The 19,934-nt window shown below is 38.1% G+C and overlaps 1 protein-coding gene across 2 annotated transcripts in view; it reads right to left on the bottom strand.

Annotated features, from left to right (window-relative positions):
- Positions 1-19,356, bottom strand: part of CHD9 (chromodomain helicase DNA binding protein 9) — a 71,699-nt gene extending 52,343 nt beyond the window's left edge. The window contains exon 1 of one of the 2 annotated variants that reach the window (XM_053952598.1): positions 17,854-19,356. In XM_053952598.1, coding sequence (XP_053808573.1) covers positions 17,854-19,290 — 1,437 coding nt within the window. In that variant the 5' untranslated portion in view covers positions 19,291-19,356. Of the gene's footprint in view, positions 1-523; positions 576-17,853 lie in introns of those variants that run through there. The other variant, XM_053952599.1, reaches the window with a different exon arrangement.
- Positions 19,357-19,934: the final 578 nt, after the last annotated feature.

Below are 19,934 nucleotides of genomic sequence, written 5' to 3'. Positions count from 1 at the left end.
AAGACGTAACTTGTTTTTATCTTCGGGATTTTAATGCCCGTTTCATGGACGCAGAATTGTTTACGGGGCTGATGAGCTTCTCCTGCAGCCAGCTAGAAGACATGTTTTTGCTTTCCTCCCCTCCCCCTTTGAGGAATGGAAAGAATTTCCTATTCAAACACAAAACCCCGGCAGATAACAGTTATGTTACGTTCTCACCCGTAAATGCGCCTCTGCCTAGAGCAGGAAGAAAAGCCACCAGGAATTTCCAAACACATTTTCTGGCCAAACCCCGTGCACTTCCCGGGATACATGTTCTATAGGTGCCTCATGGGCGGCGGGGCGGGAGGCAGGGATGGGGCCGCTCCCGATGCCACCTTAAAGCCCCGGGGCTGGAACAAACAGCCGACCCAGCTCGGGAACAGCTCAAGATGGCGATGCGGCTCCCGCAGCAGCAGCCAGTAATAAGGAAGGTTATTCAATCCCATTAGCCTTTTAGCCCAAAGAACCCCTCCTCCTCCCACTCATTCAGGCTCTCACTTACCCTTCCTCTTGGCCTCTTCACTGAAGACATTTTTGGCGTCAGACAAAGACTTTTCCAGCACCCCCGGCAGTGCTCAGGAGAAAAGCATGGGGAGAAGATTGCTAAATGGCCTATTTAGCGAGCGGCAGCCGGGCCGCGCACAGCCCTCCCCGAGCGCTCGCTCGCTTCAGCAGCATCCCCGCGCCCTGCCCGGCGCGCACCCGCCGCCCCCGGCCCGGCCCGGCCCCGCCGTGCGCGGACCGCCGGATCCCAACAAAGCGCGGAAAGAAACGCACAAAGCATCAAAAGGCATCAGCGCCAATATTAGCGCTGGTTAGACCCGCTCCCCGCGGAACTAGGCCAGCAGATGGTGCTACCCGTCATTATTCCATTAGGCTCCACGTTTAACCCCCGCGGGGATCGGCTTTAACCCTTTCCGCTCCCCGCCCGCAGCGCCGCCCACAGCGGCTGCTCGCTCCCTCGGAAAACCGTGGGAACCGGGCGCTGTGCTGTGCTGGACCTCGCCGCACCGCAGCCCTGCGGCTCCAGCCCCGGGGGAGGGCACGGGGGGACAGCGGCCGAATCCCAGCCTGTGGCCTCGCAAACAGATTTTACTCTCCAATATACTTTTTTTTTATTTTTTTTTTTTAATTCTTTTTCTTGCATTTACTTCATTACTATACGATGATAACAGTGACTATAAATCATTTGCTGACAGGCTTCCCCGCTTCCTACAGAAAATGGAAGAACTGCTCGGTTTTATCCCTCTGCCTCTGCCCAGACCTGCGGGACCCTGCGGTGGAGACTCCTCGGGACACGGCACTCTGGTAAGCGCCTCTTCATTCCCACGTTGGGTTAAAGTGCTATTTTAAAAAAATCAGACAAGTTTTAAAATAACGTATTGTGAACACAGCAAATAAAACAAAAAAAGAAGATTGGGATTTTTTGCAAGAGTATTAAAAAAAAAAAAAAAAAAAAAAAAAACCAAGAAGCTTTTGACAGCATAGCTCCATAGCAATACCCTTGATTCTCAAAAGCCCACTCAAGAAGAATGAAGAAAGATCAGGACTTGATTTCTGTTTTTCTCAATATACACATATACCTTCATTTTGCAAGATATATGTTTTTCCATAGAAAATTTAAAATATGGCAAAGATTTTGAGATTGTTAAGATTAGTCATTACTCTAAAAGGTCATTTCACTTCTATTTAAGATTAATTTCAAAATTAAGTTCCTTGTCCAGTAGAAACACTAGTGGCACCAATACTTTAAATTGATTATTTTCTTAACAGTACCACTTAAATTCAAGGATATTTCTGTAAATATGCAGCAGCATCACAAGGACAATTACCACATTTTAATTTTACTTTTGAGAACTCTAGCTAAGATGTTTCTATATTATGCTTACAGTAACTATAATAAATTACAGGGATTTATCATTTAGGGTGATTATTCCATATCTTAGTAAAAATGGTAACTAATCGACTATTTTACATTTTGAGATCAGCTAAACAAAAAAAAAAAAATCTTCCTAACGTACCCTGGGTATAATTTTAGCTCTAAAAGCCAAATGCTACTAAAGCTAATAGTGTTACATTGGTTGGTTCTTGAACATTCCTGGGCCAGAAACAAACAAACAAAAAAATGCTTAATAATTAAGTAGGTGATCCAGAAATGGTGACTTTTTCATGAATCCTTTTACAGTCTCTTTCTAGATATTTTATTATTTTAAAACAAAGTTTCTTTGCTGCATTTTCTCAGAGCTCAAAGCTGCTTCCCAATTCATTCCTCAACAATATTTACTACACTCTTACTGTAGAACTGTGAGTATGCTGGACGAGGCTCCTCTATGTTTTAATTACTCTGCGTCTTGCTCTGTACTATCCCTTCCGAGTTCTGTCTCCTGCACTGCACAAACATTAAGCTATTTGTTAGAAATCCCAGACCATAGGGTTTTGTAAATTTTGCTATGACATTTCTAACCATATGGAAATGACATTCATGAAGATGCAGGAATGTCATCATTCCTGCCAGCCATTCTAAGCCAAATAAATCTGTAACAAAACCTTCATCAAGAAAGTCACCATTGTCACAAAAACTAAAACTGGAAAGCAACACAAGTGTTTTGAGATACTACAGAGGACAGGATCTGTGTGTACTTAGCAACAAAAGCCATTTAATCCAGATGAGCTCTTTTATTCTACCAATAATTTCATGATTCGAAAACATGCACAGCTATAAAATGATTGAACAGTTGTAAATCATCACAATGAAAACCATTTCAAAGGTTCTTCAGCATCTACAAAAAAAAGGGCAAAGCCTTCTGCAAGCTGAAAATACCCCTCCCCCTCAGTGAGACAGAACGCAGATAAAACATCCTTAAGGAATATATACTCTCACCAATGGCTTACAAACCTATTCCATCTAGAATAAGAAAGAAATTTTTAACTGACAAATATATAGGTGAAGGTGGAAAGGAAAACCCTGAGGCCACCACATATTTAAAACCTGAAGATTTTATTCAGAAAAATCGGTTTGTACTTTTTTTCACGATTGCAAAGATAATCATCCAAATATGAGCAAATGCAAAGCAATGCAATGTTGTCTTTTGAGTCTGCACAGAGGGAGCTCCAGGGTATCTGCTGCTGCTAATGGCTTTGCCAAGCAGCAGCCGAGTGCAGGAAACAAGCCTCCTGTCAGTTCCCTGCTGCTCCACACAATCCTCTGGGCAGCAGGGAAATTGGCAGGAATCACCTCAAATTCACACTACTGCTGCTGCCTGCAAAAGCCATTAGCAACAGCAGCAGGTATGGGCCCTGGTGCTGCTCACACCGCAGAGCTGGCCCGGAAAAATACTCAGGGAGCAGATCAGACAACAGCTGTAGAATTCCCCACACATGCCCTGATCCACAGCCAGGGGAGCATCTTTTTGGCACTATTCAAGGGAATTTGACACGTTGTCTCACAGGAGTAGAAGGTACCCTACACATATCTGAAGGATTTCTTAGTTAAACAATGTAAAAGCAGTCAAGTTACTGGGAAATATCAAGAAGCAGAATCATGACAGCATCTTTCCAATAGCCAACAGTAGAATTTTCATAGAAAGGCATTTCCTCCAACATTTTGTTGTGGTTGCTTAGGACATGTATTTGAAGACCTTCACTGGCTTAACAGCCTTTCCCCCAGCAAGGACAAACTACCATCCTCAACACTTAGAGACATCAGGTTTTTCTCCTCTAAAGCCTAATAAACCCATTTTCATTTGCTCCACAACAAGTACTTCCTTCAAATCCCCTGCATATCACTATAGAGCCAAGGAGAAGGCGAGTTTAACACTGAAACTACTTCTACCACCTAGAAAACCCTCCCAAATCCTGCCTTATCTGTTCCAATAGTAAAATGTGGCTTCCACTGTAAGAACACCTTTCTACAGTAGGTATGGCCATTCACAATAGAGTAGCATTACTTTCAATTCTTTGTGCACAAAACCTTTCAGACTAAGTATCTCCCTGAAGTCGCACCCATTCTTGATATATTCTAGCAACTGACAATGCTTTTCTCCGAAATTTTAACGAGTCACGCATTTATGATTGAATTATACAAGGCACTTTACTGAAATAGTGTTTTTCACTTGTAGATCTACCGACCACTTAGATTAGCTACCTGAGAGCTAAATTATGAGCTAAGAGCACTAAGAGCTAAATTATAACCCTAAGGAGTCTAGCAACAGAAAGCTAAGATTTACATGCCTTGAGTGATTGTTTCTCTCCTGCTGGTAGCAGTACACACCTGCAGGATGATGCTCAGACCAAGTACTGGCTGCCTTGAAAGCCTAACAAGTTCTTGACAGTCTTTATCAGGTCCTCAGGAAATCAAGATGACCTTGACATCAACTGCACTAAAAGCAGCTAAAATTAGCCACCTGGAAACTTGATCTTCATGCATTACTACATCACCTTTGTCCATGTTTATTACTAAACAAGGCATCTCTTTGTGCATGTCAAGTCACCAAAACAGTATTAATATCAGAACCATAGTACAGATAAATAAATTGCATTACTTACAATAATCAACAGTATGGGGACTTTGTCCAAATTAACTTCTCATTTTTTCACATGATAATTACATGAAAATTTGAAAACTCCAGTTGCTTTTAATTCACTACAGTGAAAAATATTAAAGGTATATCCATTCATCATTTAAATTATAAAATTGTATTTAGGAATGCAACTTTAAAAAACCCCCAAAGCATGAAATCAACTCAGTGACATCTGAATTCCATACTAGCACTCTGAACTTCTTTCCTCTAGAATAGTCTGCAAAAATAAGTCCTCTATTGACTTTTAATGGTGGACTTATAATCAAAAATTTATCTGTTAAAAAAACCCAAACACTTAAAACCTTTACAGAGTCCATCTGTAGAAGATTACCTACAATATCCATGTGTGTCACCCCACATGCATGCAGAAAGACACCTCTTTTGCTGCATGGCAATCCCAACAAAAGATGTAATTTTCTTTAGACAGTAAACTGAAATTAGTCTTTCAGGGCTTCTTCTGCACAACTAATGGGAAGATCCCCTAAATATGCAACAGAGTTTCTTTTCTCCAGAGACAACTCCCTTTAGAGTTCCTTCTGAACTGCTTTTTATTTTTTTGTTCAACAGTTGCCCAACACCATCTGCTGGGATTGCTTCACAAAGCCAAAAGCACTGGCAAATGAAGATCTGTGGTGCTCTATCATTTTTGCACCCTCTTTGGTGCATATATGGAACTATTAAGAGAGCCAATGAAGTATTCCAAATTGTGGTTCTTTCAATATGCTGATAATATACTTCCTTCTTTTTCTAGCTTGTTATAACTGCTAATGAATGTCTCAGTGCTTAATGGGTATCAAATTTCACAACACACATTTACGAAACCTAACCCAAATTAAAATAGACATGTACAGATAAATTAAAAAAAAGCCCAAAATATACCAGGTGAGAGTCTGTCTTTTTCATCTTCCATACTTGTTATCTACAATTTTGGTAAATGAATGGCTAACAATTACAGCACTGTGGCTGGCCAACAGTTTTTATCTGTGTAACAGTCACTTCAGAACATACATCTGTGATTTGGAATGTGAATGTGGTTTATGCCTCACAAGGCACTTAGCATCATGCTTATAACCAAATTTTAAATTTCTGTGGAAATGAAAACACTAATGGGAGGGTCAGCAACCTTAAAGTAGTCATGTTTCTAAGATGAAACATGCACCTGTTGGCACATCACACTCTCTCTACATAATGTGTTCTTTCACATCTCAGTGCTACAGAACCCAGTAATAGTATCACTAATCATGTTTTGCCACTAGTGTAATGATGATACCATAGTTGTCATTAGTAGCAGCTTCTTAAGCAGTGACCTGCCTTATCATTCATGGGGAGAAGTTCAAGCCATGTCCATGGAAGCAGCTGCTAAGCTGGGCATGCAGCAGAGGCAGCATGGGAAGTTACAGCATGAGTCTGCAGCACACATTTTGCTTCCATTTGGAAGAGATTGTTTGAAGAAAGTATTTTGGGGCTCAGTGCTAACTATAGTTAGAATCTTTTTCTGAGTATTTAGTAGTGGTATGAAAACTGTCTGTAATTTGCACAGGAACTCTTAAAGGAGGAACTATGTAATGGAGCATGCTAAATTGCCAGGAAATGAAAGAAATTGAGAACTTCATCCCACTTGCTCTGCCAAGCTGCTGCATTTAATGTGTTTCAGTTTTCAGTGGCTTTGTGTTCTGTGCCCATCATGTACCCACTTCTCTTGGGTTCCAGTCTGTAATGTAAGAGCTATTTGGAAAATGGCAGACAATGCCAACACAAGCCACTGCCTCAGCAGAACTCAGTGCTCTTTTTCACATGCAGAGCCAGAACACCCAGAATTTGCATTGGTCTAAGGCTGATGCAGGGCACACCTTGTGGTGCACTATGACAGTATCACTACACTTACCATGAGAAAACCATGGGCTCCTCTCTATGAAAAAAATGTTATTATCATATCCAAGGCACCTGCTGGATGCACCATTGAGTTACTAGGCTCAGACCAAATTCACAGTCATGTCATACCTCTACTTTAAGATTTTCTTCTTTAAGCTAAGGGCCAAAATAGTCCAGCAAAAAACTTCTGTTTCTTTCTTGCATTCTTGCCTAATCTTAACCTTACCAATTTTGCAATTACTTGATTCCTTAAACAACAAGGATGACTAAACTCTCTACTCTTTTATAAAAAGGCAATTCAGGTTTCAGTTCACTGTTTGAAACAAGACTTATGTGGGCATCTGGAAATAAATCTCTAAAATACTTCAAATAGTTACAGACAAGAAAAATCAAACAGATATTTCTGATTTTAAAAAAGTAGTCATTAGGGTTCAAAATACCTAGGTAAAGCTCTAAAATATATTGATCCACTGAAATCTAACATCATCCAACACCTTCTTGGACAGTACAGATAAGAATTTGCTTCTTCTGGAACACATGCACATATATATGCCTGATTTTACTACTGGAAAAGTTTATTTAACATGTAAAGCCAGATAGCTTCTGGCTTTTTTTTAAATGGCCCTAGCTTTTTTTTTTTAATGGCCTTTTAAACTCCTGGAAAACATAACACTAATTGAAACTACTGTAATTTAAGGTGACAAAATCCCTTTAAATGATGATTTAAAGGTAAAATAATGAAGAATTGACTGCAGAAGTCTTCAGAACAGAAAACAAAATTGCAACAACGTCAAAATTAAACTGAATTTTTAGAAGTTGCCACTTACCCACCCATGTTCTATATGACCATCACTTTTGTGTGCCACTGAGAAAGTTATTTTCTCATGTTTTTTTTTCTTACCAACCACAGAAGACCAGAAGACAAAAACCCACCCAAACTGCCTTCAAAAAGAACATCACATGAAGAGCTTTCTTTCCCCTTAGTCCCAAAATCCAAGGTAGCTTCAGCATGTGTGTCCCAATCACACTAAAAACCAGCACAGCATCCATCTCTGAGCAAGAAAAAGCAACAGGACCTTAATGGTCATAGGTTCTTGTCAAAATTTCAGTTACAGTGTTCCCTCTACATCTCTCATGGAAGTGGCCTTGTAAGAACACATTTTTATGATGGATACAAAACCCACTTTCATCCTTAGGAAGTTTACTGCTGTCAGTATTTCCTTCCACCATCCCCCAGTTCTTCCATTCTCTCTCAGTTTGTTATCAGCCCAGATTGAGAAGACATTCCAGGTGTGAAGGGCTGTAAACTGCACAACCCTTCGTGGTCTGTTCTTGGTTCTCTTCTGCTGCTTGGAGAAGTCACTGAACCTGCTGAAGGGATGAAAGGAAGGGCAAGTGGGCAAGAACCCCTTCAGAACCAGCAGGAAGCTGCCCACCTTTTGTTTCAGTGCCTCACTTCTGCAAATACCTACAGAAAGGGAAGTCAGGCTAGGTCAGAGAAACAACCACACATTGGACAAAACACAGAGGTAGCTTTTCTTCCACAGCATGCTTCAACAGCCTAATTTACCAAATTCTGCTCACATTTTATAATACATCGAGTGCAATGGTAAAAACCAATTCAATTAGAAGGTAAGTGAACCAGCTTATTCAAAGTATGAAGGCTACTGGAAAAACATGCTACAATGGATCACTGTCTTGGTCAGTCCCCAGGAAATGATCCTATGATAATACTGGCAGCCTTCTTTTTAACTTTTTCCTGTTCTTAAAGTATGCATTTTCAGTGCTTGTTTGTAGCAGAGCAATGAAGTCTTGTTGACAAGATGACAGATGTGAAAAATAGGTGTCATTTGATTAAGAGGGAAATACCAATCATGAAAGATCTTTAAATCAAAACAGATTGCATATTCAGAAAGGCTAGCATGTAACATCTCTCTGTACAATAATTTTATTCCCTAGAAGTAGTTAAGTTTAAAAGTTTACTTAATCTTTGAACATGGCTTTTTTCTGGTAGTATTACTCAGTATTTTGGATACCTTACAGAATATCCGAAATGTTTTCAGCCTTCATAATTTCAGTGAGATTATGAAAAAAAAAACCTAGCACTTAATGTTAAACCCAGCACTTAACACTAAAACATATGACAGAAATTGGGAATATTATTTTTAACATCAACAGCTGGGGAGTCACTAATATCAGTACTGACTGCATTGCATATTTCCATTTAAATCAAAGAAGGGGCATATTTCTTCCACTTCAATTCAAAACAACTTACATATTTTTTGTTTCAGCTTCAATGAACTACTTTAGCAGATTTTTATGCCAGAATCTTCAGTTCAAAAAAGTTCTTTAGCATATATGCTAACCTAATGAAACTACTTCCCTTGATTCTAGTTTTCTCAATTAAACGTTCATGAACAAAATCCTTCCCCCTAGTTAAGGAGTAAAACAAGATGCCTAAAGAAAAGGAATTTATCAAAAAAGGTGATGGTTCAAAAATAAGAAGTCCCAAGTCAGAGGATAATACTGGAGAACAACAGTTTGATTTCAGGCAAATGAAACCAAAAAGCAAGCAAACCAAACTATTTTTTCCCCAAAATAAATTTCTAGAGAAAGAACATAGCATCTAAGAGCATCACAGTAATAACCATAAAATAACTTTTGGTAAGGATCAAACAAAAAAAATTGCGCAAAAAAAAAAAAATGTTGCAAGACAGGTTTCGAAAAATTACTGCTGTGGTTATGTTTCTAACCTCAACTGAGTCTGGTTACTAGCAAAAGTGGCAGGACTAGACCCACTGTAAAGGCCAAGAAAAGAGAAATCCTTATCTTTAAGAGAGCTGAAGTCAGCAGAAACTGTCACCAACACAGAGCAGAGTGACAGCCGGCTAGAGACCACAGTGTGCTGCCAAGGGCATTCCCAGGCACTGTCATGAGCAGGAGCCCCTCTGTACCTTTGTCCCCAGCAAGCAAAGCTGGGTCACCATTTCTGAAATCTAAAATCACTCAAAGTCTGAACACATTTGCAATTAAACCACATTAAGTCAGAAAGCACACTGGGCTGGCACCAGAAAACACATCCCTTGTGTGGTGTTTGGAGTTGATCAGATTTCAGACACTACATGATTGCATGTCAAAGAATCCTCCAAAGGATGATATAAATAGGAGCTACAATACAGACACATCAAAATAAATTTGCCTAATCTATTTTAAAAATTGCTCTTACTGAACTCAAAGACACATGTCTGGTTTTGTCACTCAGATGTTCCTTAAATAGTTTACCTGCCTTCACTGTGATAGCCTGGGTTCTCTGACAGCTGGTTTCTGCTTTTAAGAGTTTCAAGGACCAAAGTTCCTGCTACAACAAAGTTTACACATCAGGCTGAGCCATACCTAGGCCTCATGGACAACTGCTGCAATGACTTAAAGATAAAAAACAATTCACATGTACTGCATCTTCTTATCCTACTGAGGAATACAAACAGGTACTGGAAGCCATAGCATGCTGCAAGTCTCAAAAAGCACAAGAGCTATGTTTTTCTTGTGAGTTTGCTTAAAAACAAGCTATTTTTACAAACAAACTTTCTTACTATTAAAGAAATCTCTGTATTGTGGTGCTCATTAAAAAAATAAGGTACAGTGAAACAATTCCTTTAAAGATTAGTTAAGATTATTTTACAAACCTATCAGTAGGACTATTGTTTTGAAACAATGTTTCAGACTCTAAGAAAAGACACAAAAATCTCATAACCACAATATTTGCAATGGCTTCTTTAACACTAAGGCTAACTTCTCTTTTCTTTCCAAGATATAAACTAAAACTCAATTGTGAGGTCATGAGTATCTCTTAATAGATAATCTATGAAACTAATGCTGATATCGATCTATGAAACTAATTCTGGTTTGCAATTCAATATGCTGCTCAACAGCATTATGTACACATACATTATATGCTACTAACATTGAAATTATTTTCAAATACAGGCTAACTCCTGAGCAGGCAGTATGCAAAAGGTGGGAACAATTTCAGGAGATATAAATTAAAATGCTTACCTTCACAGTAAGATATCAAGGGAACAAAAAACTCAAGTACAAATACAAGCCAAATAATCCACACAAAAGAAAACCTGCCACATTTATGAAAGAAAAATCAATCTCTGATACAAATTACACAGCTTTAAAAATGTAAGACTTGTCATCTTTTCTAGCCTAAAGCTACATTCCTAGCTTCATTTATCATGCTTACTGAAATCAGCATTAGAATTCTCAGTCTCATCATCCTAAGAATTCCACTAATTTATATTTATTAGCCTTAAGAGTTCCCAAATTCAATCCACTCAGCACCTGATGATAAACACTCTCTTAGAAATCTTTGTAACCAGGAAATTGAGCAATTTTTTTCTAACCTGATAATAAGCAAAGAAAACAATACCTCTCCAGATGTGGGAGGCTGTTTGGGAAACAAAGTGTTGAAAATTATTTTGATCTGTCTATATATTTAGAAGTAGCATAATAGCTGAAAGAAATTGCAAAACCTGAGTGCACAAAACACACAGACATCTGAAGAAAAGCCACATGAATTCCAAATGTATCAGATTCTCTGTCTTCAAAACCACACTACTGGTTAACATCTTTACAAGTTCTGCTGCTCTTTCAGTAATAACACTTCACTAACACTTCATAAAGTGTTGATTTTCTATAATATGTCTATATAAAATGCTGCTCTGGAAGTTTTACAGGCAATGCTATGTTCTTAGCCACCAAAAAATGCAGAGTCTAGATAACAGTGTTAGTCAAAGCAGGTTAGTGGTTACTGGAGCCAATGGACAGTCCCACAATGAGTCCACTTGCACTCTCTTTGCATTTAATGCTGCAGGCCCACACACAATTATTTTGCCTGTACTGCAGAAAATAATGCTTCCCACTCCTTCCTGTGTCACAGAACCACAGGAGGTTGGAAAGGACCTCTGGGGATCATGTAGTTCAGCCCCCTAGGACAGGCTGCACAGGATGGTGTCCAGACAGCTCTTGAGTAGGAGGAGACTCCAGAAGCTCTCTGGGCAGCCTGTTCCAGAGCTCTGGCACCCTCACAGTAAAGCAGTTGTTCCTCATATTAGATGGAAGCTCCTGAGTTTCAGTTTGTGCCCCTTGTCCTGTCACTGGGCACCACTGAACAAGCCTGGCCCGTGCTCCTGACACCTTCAGGTATTTGTGTGCGCTGACAAGCTCCCCTCCACTGTGCTAGGGAACCTGATCCTGTGCAACTGAGAGAACTAAACTAGGAACTTGTATTCTGGAAAAACACCCCTGACAAAAAAAGTGCCAAGTTTTTCTGTACCCGAAGGAGCTTCCCCATGCAGTTCATAGCCCAAATATTGCATTAACAAAAGACAAAATGAAAGAATAGGAGCTTTTTTTAACTGTTTTTTTTCCTGATAATTTATTATAGTTTAGGCATATACTGAACAGCCTATAGAATGGATTGCTGTCTTTAAAAGACAATTTAACATGGATTTTGTTTTCTCTTTTCTATGTTATTAGGTACCACTTCTCCACTTCTTCCAGACACTAAGACTGCACAATTATATCAGTACTCTCACATTAATGAATGGCTTTTTATTTTTTCAAAGTTAACAAAACACCTATTTCCAAACACTTATTTAGATTATTCAACCACACTCACCCTGCATTATCATAAAAAAAAATCAATTTATTTTTATCAACTAGTCTCACCTTGCTATTTTACTCCTCCAATTTGACCCAGCCAGAAGCTTTCTTCCTATGCATGCCATCTGTTAACTACTTTTTATAAAAATGCTTCTTTTTTGGCACATTTCAAAGACAATTATAGTAGTCATTTAACAAGTGCGCAATTACCTCAGGAAAAAATATATTATTATATTATGACAATCATTAAAACAGCAAGTCTTTAGTTTAAAGAGGAAACATACACAAAGAATTGGACAGCCTAATTATTTGACAAGTGATGAAGGTTGAGAGAGACCTTCTAAAGAAAGATTTAAGAAAAGCATTCATGATAGCACAAAGATCCAAAAAATTGTGAAAATAATTAATTCTACTCAACAGAAATTACTAAGAAACTCATAGAGTATTTAAAACTATAGAAGAGATCCTCTGGCACATTTTCAGTGTTCTGAAAAGCCCAGCAATTTTTCCCTTACTACACAGTTTTTATTTGAAAGCCAAAACAGGGGGAATGAAAATGGAGACAAAAAAAATTATACTCATCAATAAATGTGTTACAAATTTATCTCACAAACATGTACTTTCTTCCCCAACCTATGCAATTTGCAATTAAAAAAATAAAATTAAAAAAAGGTTTATATAAATCATATATAATATATACAAAAGCAAGTGCTTCATACACATTCAACTATAAATAAAACTATCAAAACATTGCCCTTTACATGATTAATAGGTTATTGGCAAAAAGCCATAGATTAATAATGAAAACATTGTATTATATACAGCTGTAATTTAGAACTTCATTCCAGGAGCTGTACTACTTAGGCTCAGAGATGCTGCCCTACTCTTCTCATTAACTCTGGGCATTTGACACAGCTTTGTCATGGTCAATCCCACCTGTTTGTGCAGGAATTTCTCAAATCACGGAAATAAAACAAAAAACCCTGCAAAATATTGCATAGAGGTTATCAGTGAAGGGATTGTTTTCAATACTTCAGTCCAGATGATAGAATTATTAGGTGCTGGGAATTCTGCTGCCTCACTGTGGTACAGGATTTATGTTCCTATGAGGAAGGTAAAAAATGTTCTTGAGGCACAAAAAATTAAATCCAGTGCATACAACTTGTAGAAATGCTTAGAAAGAAACTTCAGGCAAAGTTTTACATTTGTTAATATGATGTCACCCATAAAATTGACACTAATTAAAGGAAAAATATAAGAACATTGCATATGCTTAGTGGGAGTTAGACCAGCACTATTCAGCACTTTAGGAAGAATAATCCATGTTAGGGTTATGGAGGTTTTTACATATGAAAATTACAAGATATGATTTGTAATGAACCCAAATGCTTACTGGAACAGACATCTAGATTTCCAATCACAGAATCATTAAGGCTGGAAAAGACTCCCAAAATCATTAAATCCAACTTTGACTAGATGCAAAGATGTGAGATGATGCAAACTAGAACAGATTTTCAGATGTGTATTTTGTTATGCTCAGTCTCACTGAATATTACACTGCTTCCCAAGCCACATGCACATAGCAGCACCATAATTTTAAAATCTTGTATTGTACCAACATTTAGGAGCCATAACCTATAAACTTACTATGCAAAATAGCCAGTCTCTTCTACAAAGAAGTTCTATGTAGTATGATCAATTCCTTAATTTAATATATTCCTTGTTACAGGCTTACTTAAAATTGAACCATACAGAATATAAGAAACACATGCTAATACTATATTATATCTATACAATATAGTGTATCTATATACACACAAATCCTACATCCTTTATTTTGATACATTTCCATAAGTGCTTATATATCAAGCAGCTGTCTGGACTTAGATCTCACCGTTAGCCAAGAAAGCACATCACTACTTACTATGTGTATCTCTCATAAAAACTTCACAGTCCACAATTGTATATACAAGTAGAACAGCAACCAATAGCAGGATAAGAGTTTTACAAGTGGAGTAATCCAAGGGATACATGTCTACAAGGAATTCAGAGTTGTTCTAAAAGTGCCATCTGAGAGCACAGTCAGACATGAACGGCCTGTGACAATTCAGGACATCTCAGCAGCACATAAATCTGGATGTGGATCTGGTGAGAGTGAATTCCCTCTCTGATGATAACCTCATATATGAGGTTATGACACTCTGATACATACAGATGTCCTGGGGTACAACACCACCCGAGCAATCATCTTTGAGTTTCAGACTTTGCCAAACTTTTAACAAGGGCAAGACAAATTCTTTCAAATAAATTAGTGTCATCTTTTTCTATAAAATAAGTGGTAGGACAGCTCAGGCTTGCAGGCATAAAAGCACTTAAATGTTTCAAGTCAGTTTTTACACAAATTCCTGAATACACTGAATTGTCAAGTTAGGTGCCAAACTTTTAGTCACAAAAAGGAAAAAAAATTAATTACGTGATTTAAGAATTAAGACTACCACCTCATCGTATAGCACTTCATATTATTAATGAAATATTATTTTTTATCAGTATATTTTTCATTTTCATATTATTTTTCATCTCAATTCCTCTGCTTTCATGTGTGCAGCCAGAAGACATAACATACACAAGACAGCTTCTCTGTCTTGACACAAGTAGTCTTCTCTAAGGACAGTTTATACTTAAGATTATCTTTCCAAAAGTTTATACTTCACATTATTTTTCCAACAGTTTATACTTCACATTATCTTTTCAACTTCCTTTTTCTTCTAAAGATGTAAAACAATGTTGAAGCCTTTTTTTATCCTTCTGAGAAGCAAATAGATTATTTAGCCTTAGCAAACTCAAACCAGTTTTAAGTGGAGTTAAAAGAACAAGTCTTGTATTAGTCAAAGCTAAGGCTACAGTAGTCTTCAGCATTTCTCCACTTTACTTTCTGTTCTCAAACTAACTCTGATGAAAAATACATGATGCAAAATTAAGGGTGCAATTTATTTACAATTCTGATCTAATTACAGCAGAAAGCATATTAGCACTATAAGGCAGCCTTTTTAATTCTGTAATATTATTACACCAAACAGATTGTATTAATTTTTAAATTAATGTCATCAAAAGAATAACCATACAAGTAAAAATGTTATGAGTATGCTTGCTCTCAAACACTGAAACAAGTATTTAATATTAATTTAAATAACCTTAATTAAAATAACCTTAGTCTAACTACAGTTGAAGATCTTTGGTTGTCTAATATTGGGGTCTATTCCAATACCTACAGTTCATTAACTATTTCATAAAGTTATTCTTTCTGAGAAAACATCAACCATTATCAAACTGAAACTGTTGAAAAAAAACAACTAAATTCACTAGTAATTGTTTCCTCAATATGTATTAAAGTCAGTGTGAAATACTGTCTTGATAAAAAACTAGAAGTTTCACCTTAGCTACTATATATGAAACTTGTCAAAATCCCTTCCCAACTGACTCCTAGCTAAAGCCAACCAGTTTTAAGAAGATCAAAATTCCTTCTCCCTTTACCCCATCTTTCTTCTTCCTGGTTAAACTGCACACATTTGTAAAAAGCTCTAACAGAACCAACTCATCTTGAACTTGAAATTCTAAAAAGAGATGAAAGAATAGAAGTGAGAGCTACAACCAAAGCCCTTCTTAGAATTGTAATCAAAGGACAGATTTGAAACACTTCAGTAATTGCCATACTTTTCCATTTCTATTTGTTCTACATACTCCACTGATTTAAAGAGGCTTCTACATTGTTTGCTTCTGTACATTCCTCAACAAGTTTGACAGCTACCAGTTCACAACCAGTTTCTGAAGGAGACATTAAACATCTGTCTGACCAGATAAACTCAAGGTCAGAATCCAAATTATACAATTTATTGCATACTCCAAAATAATAAAAACCAAACCAAGCAGTTCTATAACTATCTGGTTTCCGGCTGTTTCATTTCAAAGAGGAAAAACATTAAAATTTCAAATACTGCGAAGTTGCTTTGTTTTCACACCATGATAAAAACAAAACCAAATTCCTAAACTTTAAAGGCTCTCCACAGATCTCAGAACTTTCCCTCTATTCCTTGATACAAAGCAAAATGCTAAAACTGATGTCAGTGAGATCGAAGCAAGTCTGGAAAGGTTCTGATAAATTTAACACAAAAGTCACAGCACTAGAAAGTTGTATTAGACCTGCTTTTCATTGCCTGGCTTATATCCCACATGCTCCTCAAAAATTATACTAATCCCTGGGTTTCTCACCACCCCCACTTTTCCTGGAATCCATTTCTTCTTCACCCTTCACCCCAAGAGCCTCCACACTCCTGATTCCAGCCCCTCGAGCTGCTGCCTGGCAGGGAATGGGGCACTGCTCCCATGGCAGGACTGCACACACACACTCCAGAGCAGGATCACCTTCCCCTGTGAGCTGCTGGAGCCTGTGTCTTCAGCTTACAGAGATCTCTTACAAGAGGGTGCTACTTGGGTGCACCCCCTTTTGTTTTTTTAGGCAGGGAATGAGAAAGGAAATGTTTATCAAAACCAACAGATTGCATCTCCTGCATCATTCAGTTAATCAAGCTCATCTGAACCGCACTGCTGGATATCCGTGTTCCATTAACATCACACCACAGTTTACAGAAAAAGTTTCACTGGTAGGAATTGACAATTACACGCTCCATAAACATAAGCAGAAGCTGTAATGGAGAAGCAATCTACTGAACCAAGACCAAAGATTAAGCGTGTTAAGCCCTTATCTCTACACTAATGATCTAAAATTAACAGGGGGGGAAGCAAAAATGCTACATTGTCTCCTTCACAGGACTGTGTCCTACAAACTAAAAGAAGCAAAAGTCAGTAGTTAATGAATGACTTCCCCATATTTTCTTTTCCAGAAAGACAACATTCTGTATTCTCAGGTAGAGAGAATATTGGTAGCAAGAATACAGAAGTAACAGTTACTAAAACCTTTTTAAACCCATCTGCTGTAAATTATGTTTGATGTCAGAGTTGCATCTATTTTGAAATGCACAGATTGAAAAACAGCAAACAATTTTTATGTCATCTTGTCCTCCTCGTGGAGGACTCAAATACTTGCAGTAGATGGGCACATTATACTAAAACAACTGCTGATTTTTTTGGTTTAGCCAAAAGTAACAAAATCCAACATACACAGAGCTTTTTATATGTCTTCTATTATTACTGAACACATGAAAATCAAGAAAAATAAGTGTGTATTTTTAGTCAATGAGCATGAGCACAAAGACACAAAGCAAAGGACAGCACAACAACATAACCACCACAATTCTTGCAGAAAATCAGCCATACAAACCTTAAGAAAGGTCTTAAAAACATGTTTCTCTAAGTAATTTTCAAGACAACAAGCAATTATATTCACATGAAAATCATAAACCAGTAAATTTTCTCTGCTGTACTTCAGAAGTACAAGCAGCAGAAGGAGCAACACCATTTTATCTGAATAAGATCATGTAGTCTTGCTTTCTGCAGTGATAGGAAAACAACAGGAGAAAGCAATGTCTGCATCAACTGATTAGGTATTTTCCCTCCTAAACTAGACTTCTTTAGGGTCAAATAACAACTCAGAGACTTCAGTTATCATGCTTTGACTCAACCACCACTCACTATTATTCATTTCACCCCATCACCAAATCAGATGGTTCAAACCCCCACTCCCCAAACCCCTACATACCTGTCCTTGTAAGGTTGCACGACTTCTGCCTTGCAGGTGCTGATTAGAAACTGAAGAATGCCAAGGATGGATCTGAGTTTGAGACGGTGGCCGAACGAGTTCGGATGACGATGTCACTTGCTGTGGGGTTATGTGTTGTTCTAGGTCATGCTCTAAAACATGGCTTGTGCTATCCTGAACAAACGCAGAGTCATCAAACTGTGGCAGAAGGTCTTCCTGCAAGAGGTCATCCGGGTCAAGTCCCGTGAATGGTTCACTGTGAGTCTCCACTTGATGAAGTAAGTTGTCATCTAAAGATGTAAAACCGTTGCTTTCAATAGAGTCGGTGAAATGGCTTATCTGAGAAGCAGAACCAGTAGAAGCTGGAAAATTAATATTCACAGGAGAGAGTTTCGAACTACTAAAGTTGCCCTGAGGATGCGCAGAATGCAACATTTGAAAAGTACTTGAATTCAAAGTTGTGTTAGGATTCAACATGTGCTCGGTTGTTTCTTGCTTGGTCCCTGTTTGAGATGTAAAGGCATCGCTTCCAGTGAAATCAGAGATAGAGTGTGTCTGCTGGCTAGTAGAAAGAGCTGTTGTAGGCTGAAGGAGGCTGGTAGGAGAAATGTGATTATTAGAGTAGGAATATGGAGAGGAAAATTGTTGACCATTACTGACAGAACATGGAGTAATAGTTGGGGACTGTCCATCAAAATTTCCTTCTTGATTCCCACAAAAATGTATTGAAGTACTTGCAGTTTGAGAAAACTGTTGAACAGACAGAGGCTGCTGTGAAGTCGATGGATTAGAAACTGAAGATGGGTGGTTAACACTGACTCTGAGGGAAGTAGACACATTAACTTCCATGAAGTCTTTTGGCTGACTCAGAGCATCCTGCCCCGTGTTGTTCCTGCTCTGCTGTGGCCGTAGTGAGGCACACTGATGCTGTGGTTCATTAGCCTGAAATAAGGCAAAGTCATGGTGTGCTACAAAGCTTTTGTTTTGCTGCATAGACTGAGAATGTCCTTGGTGAAAAGGGGACCCATTTTGATTTGAAACAGTTGTGGCAGTTTGATGACCCCACATAGGACTACCATCAGCCACATCTGGAAACATCCCATTGGACTGGTTTTGCGGATGAACTGGTGAACAATTGAATTGAGAGTGTGGTGATAAGACATTGTCAGCTGAGCTATTAAAAGACTGATTTACTGAGTGAAGCTTCAGTGAATCATACTGATTCAGCTGATCAAACTCACTCATCTTTTGTTGATTTTGAGCATCTTGCACATGGTTCAGTGAGTCTATGTGCAAAGGTTCAAATTCTGCACCCAAATTCAATTCATCAACAAGTGAAACAGGTCCAGGTTGAACAAAGGCATCATCTGACAAACCTTCTAAGGTCTCACTAAAAAGATTGGCATCATCAAAAAAATCCATCATAGGATCAGTCATCTTGAGAGGTCTGTTCTGCTTTTGCTCTCAACTCCAAGTGGAGTCAATTCTGTCTCTCCACAGTGAACAGAAACAAATGACAACCAGCGGTCACCACCTTATCCAAGGCATGCCAACAGCCATTAGTGCTTCTGATGAAACATTCGTCTTCAGGTGTTAAAACATCCTGAGGGAGAGGAGTGGGGGGGGGGGGGGAAAAGGAAAAATTTAATTACTCTCCTTATCCTTCCTGCCCCTTCCCAACACTTTTAAGGATATTTCATACTTTGCTCGTAACTTTAGCTACACCAAAAATCAAGTAAGTTATTGTTGCTTATACTTGATGCACTGTGCAGGTTTTATAATTTTTGTCCCTTATAAAAATATGTTTTAAATGTAATGGTTTCATTTGTTTTATTCACTCAAAGCAGAGTTTTAGATTCTGCTTGGTCATATTCATTAAAACTACCAAATTGCACCAGAATTGGGTTTTAGTGCTCCAGGATTAGAATTTGTTTATAGCAAAGAAATCATACATATGTGAGATGTATGTAATAATTTTGTATACTAAAACAAAAAAACTTGAAAGTTTATAAACTACATTTAAGTCAAAGCTTCATTTCATTAGGAGAAACTGGGATACTTTGTTTCTTCTATTTAAGTTG

The sequence above is a fragment of the Vidua chalybeata genome, chromosome 11 (assembly GCF_026979565.1).
Source record: "Vidua chalybeata isolate OUT-0048 chromosome 11, bVidCha1 merged haplotype, whole genome shotgun sequence".
Lineage (NCBI taxonomy): Eukaryota > Metazoa > Chordata > Aves > Passeriformes > Viduidae > Vidua > Vidua chalybeata.
This window is presented reverse-complemented; position numbering and strand designations above follow the sequence as displayed.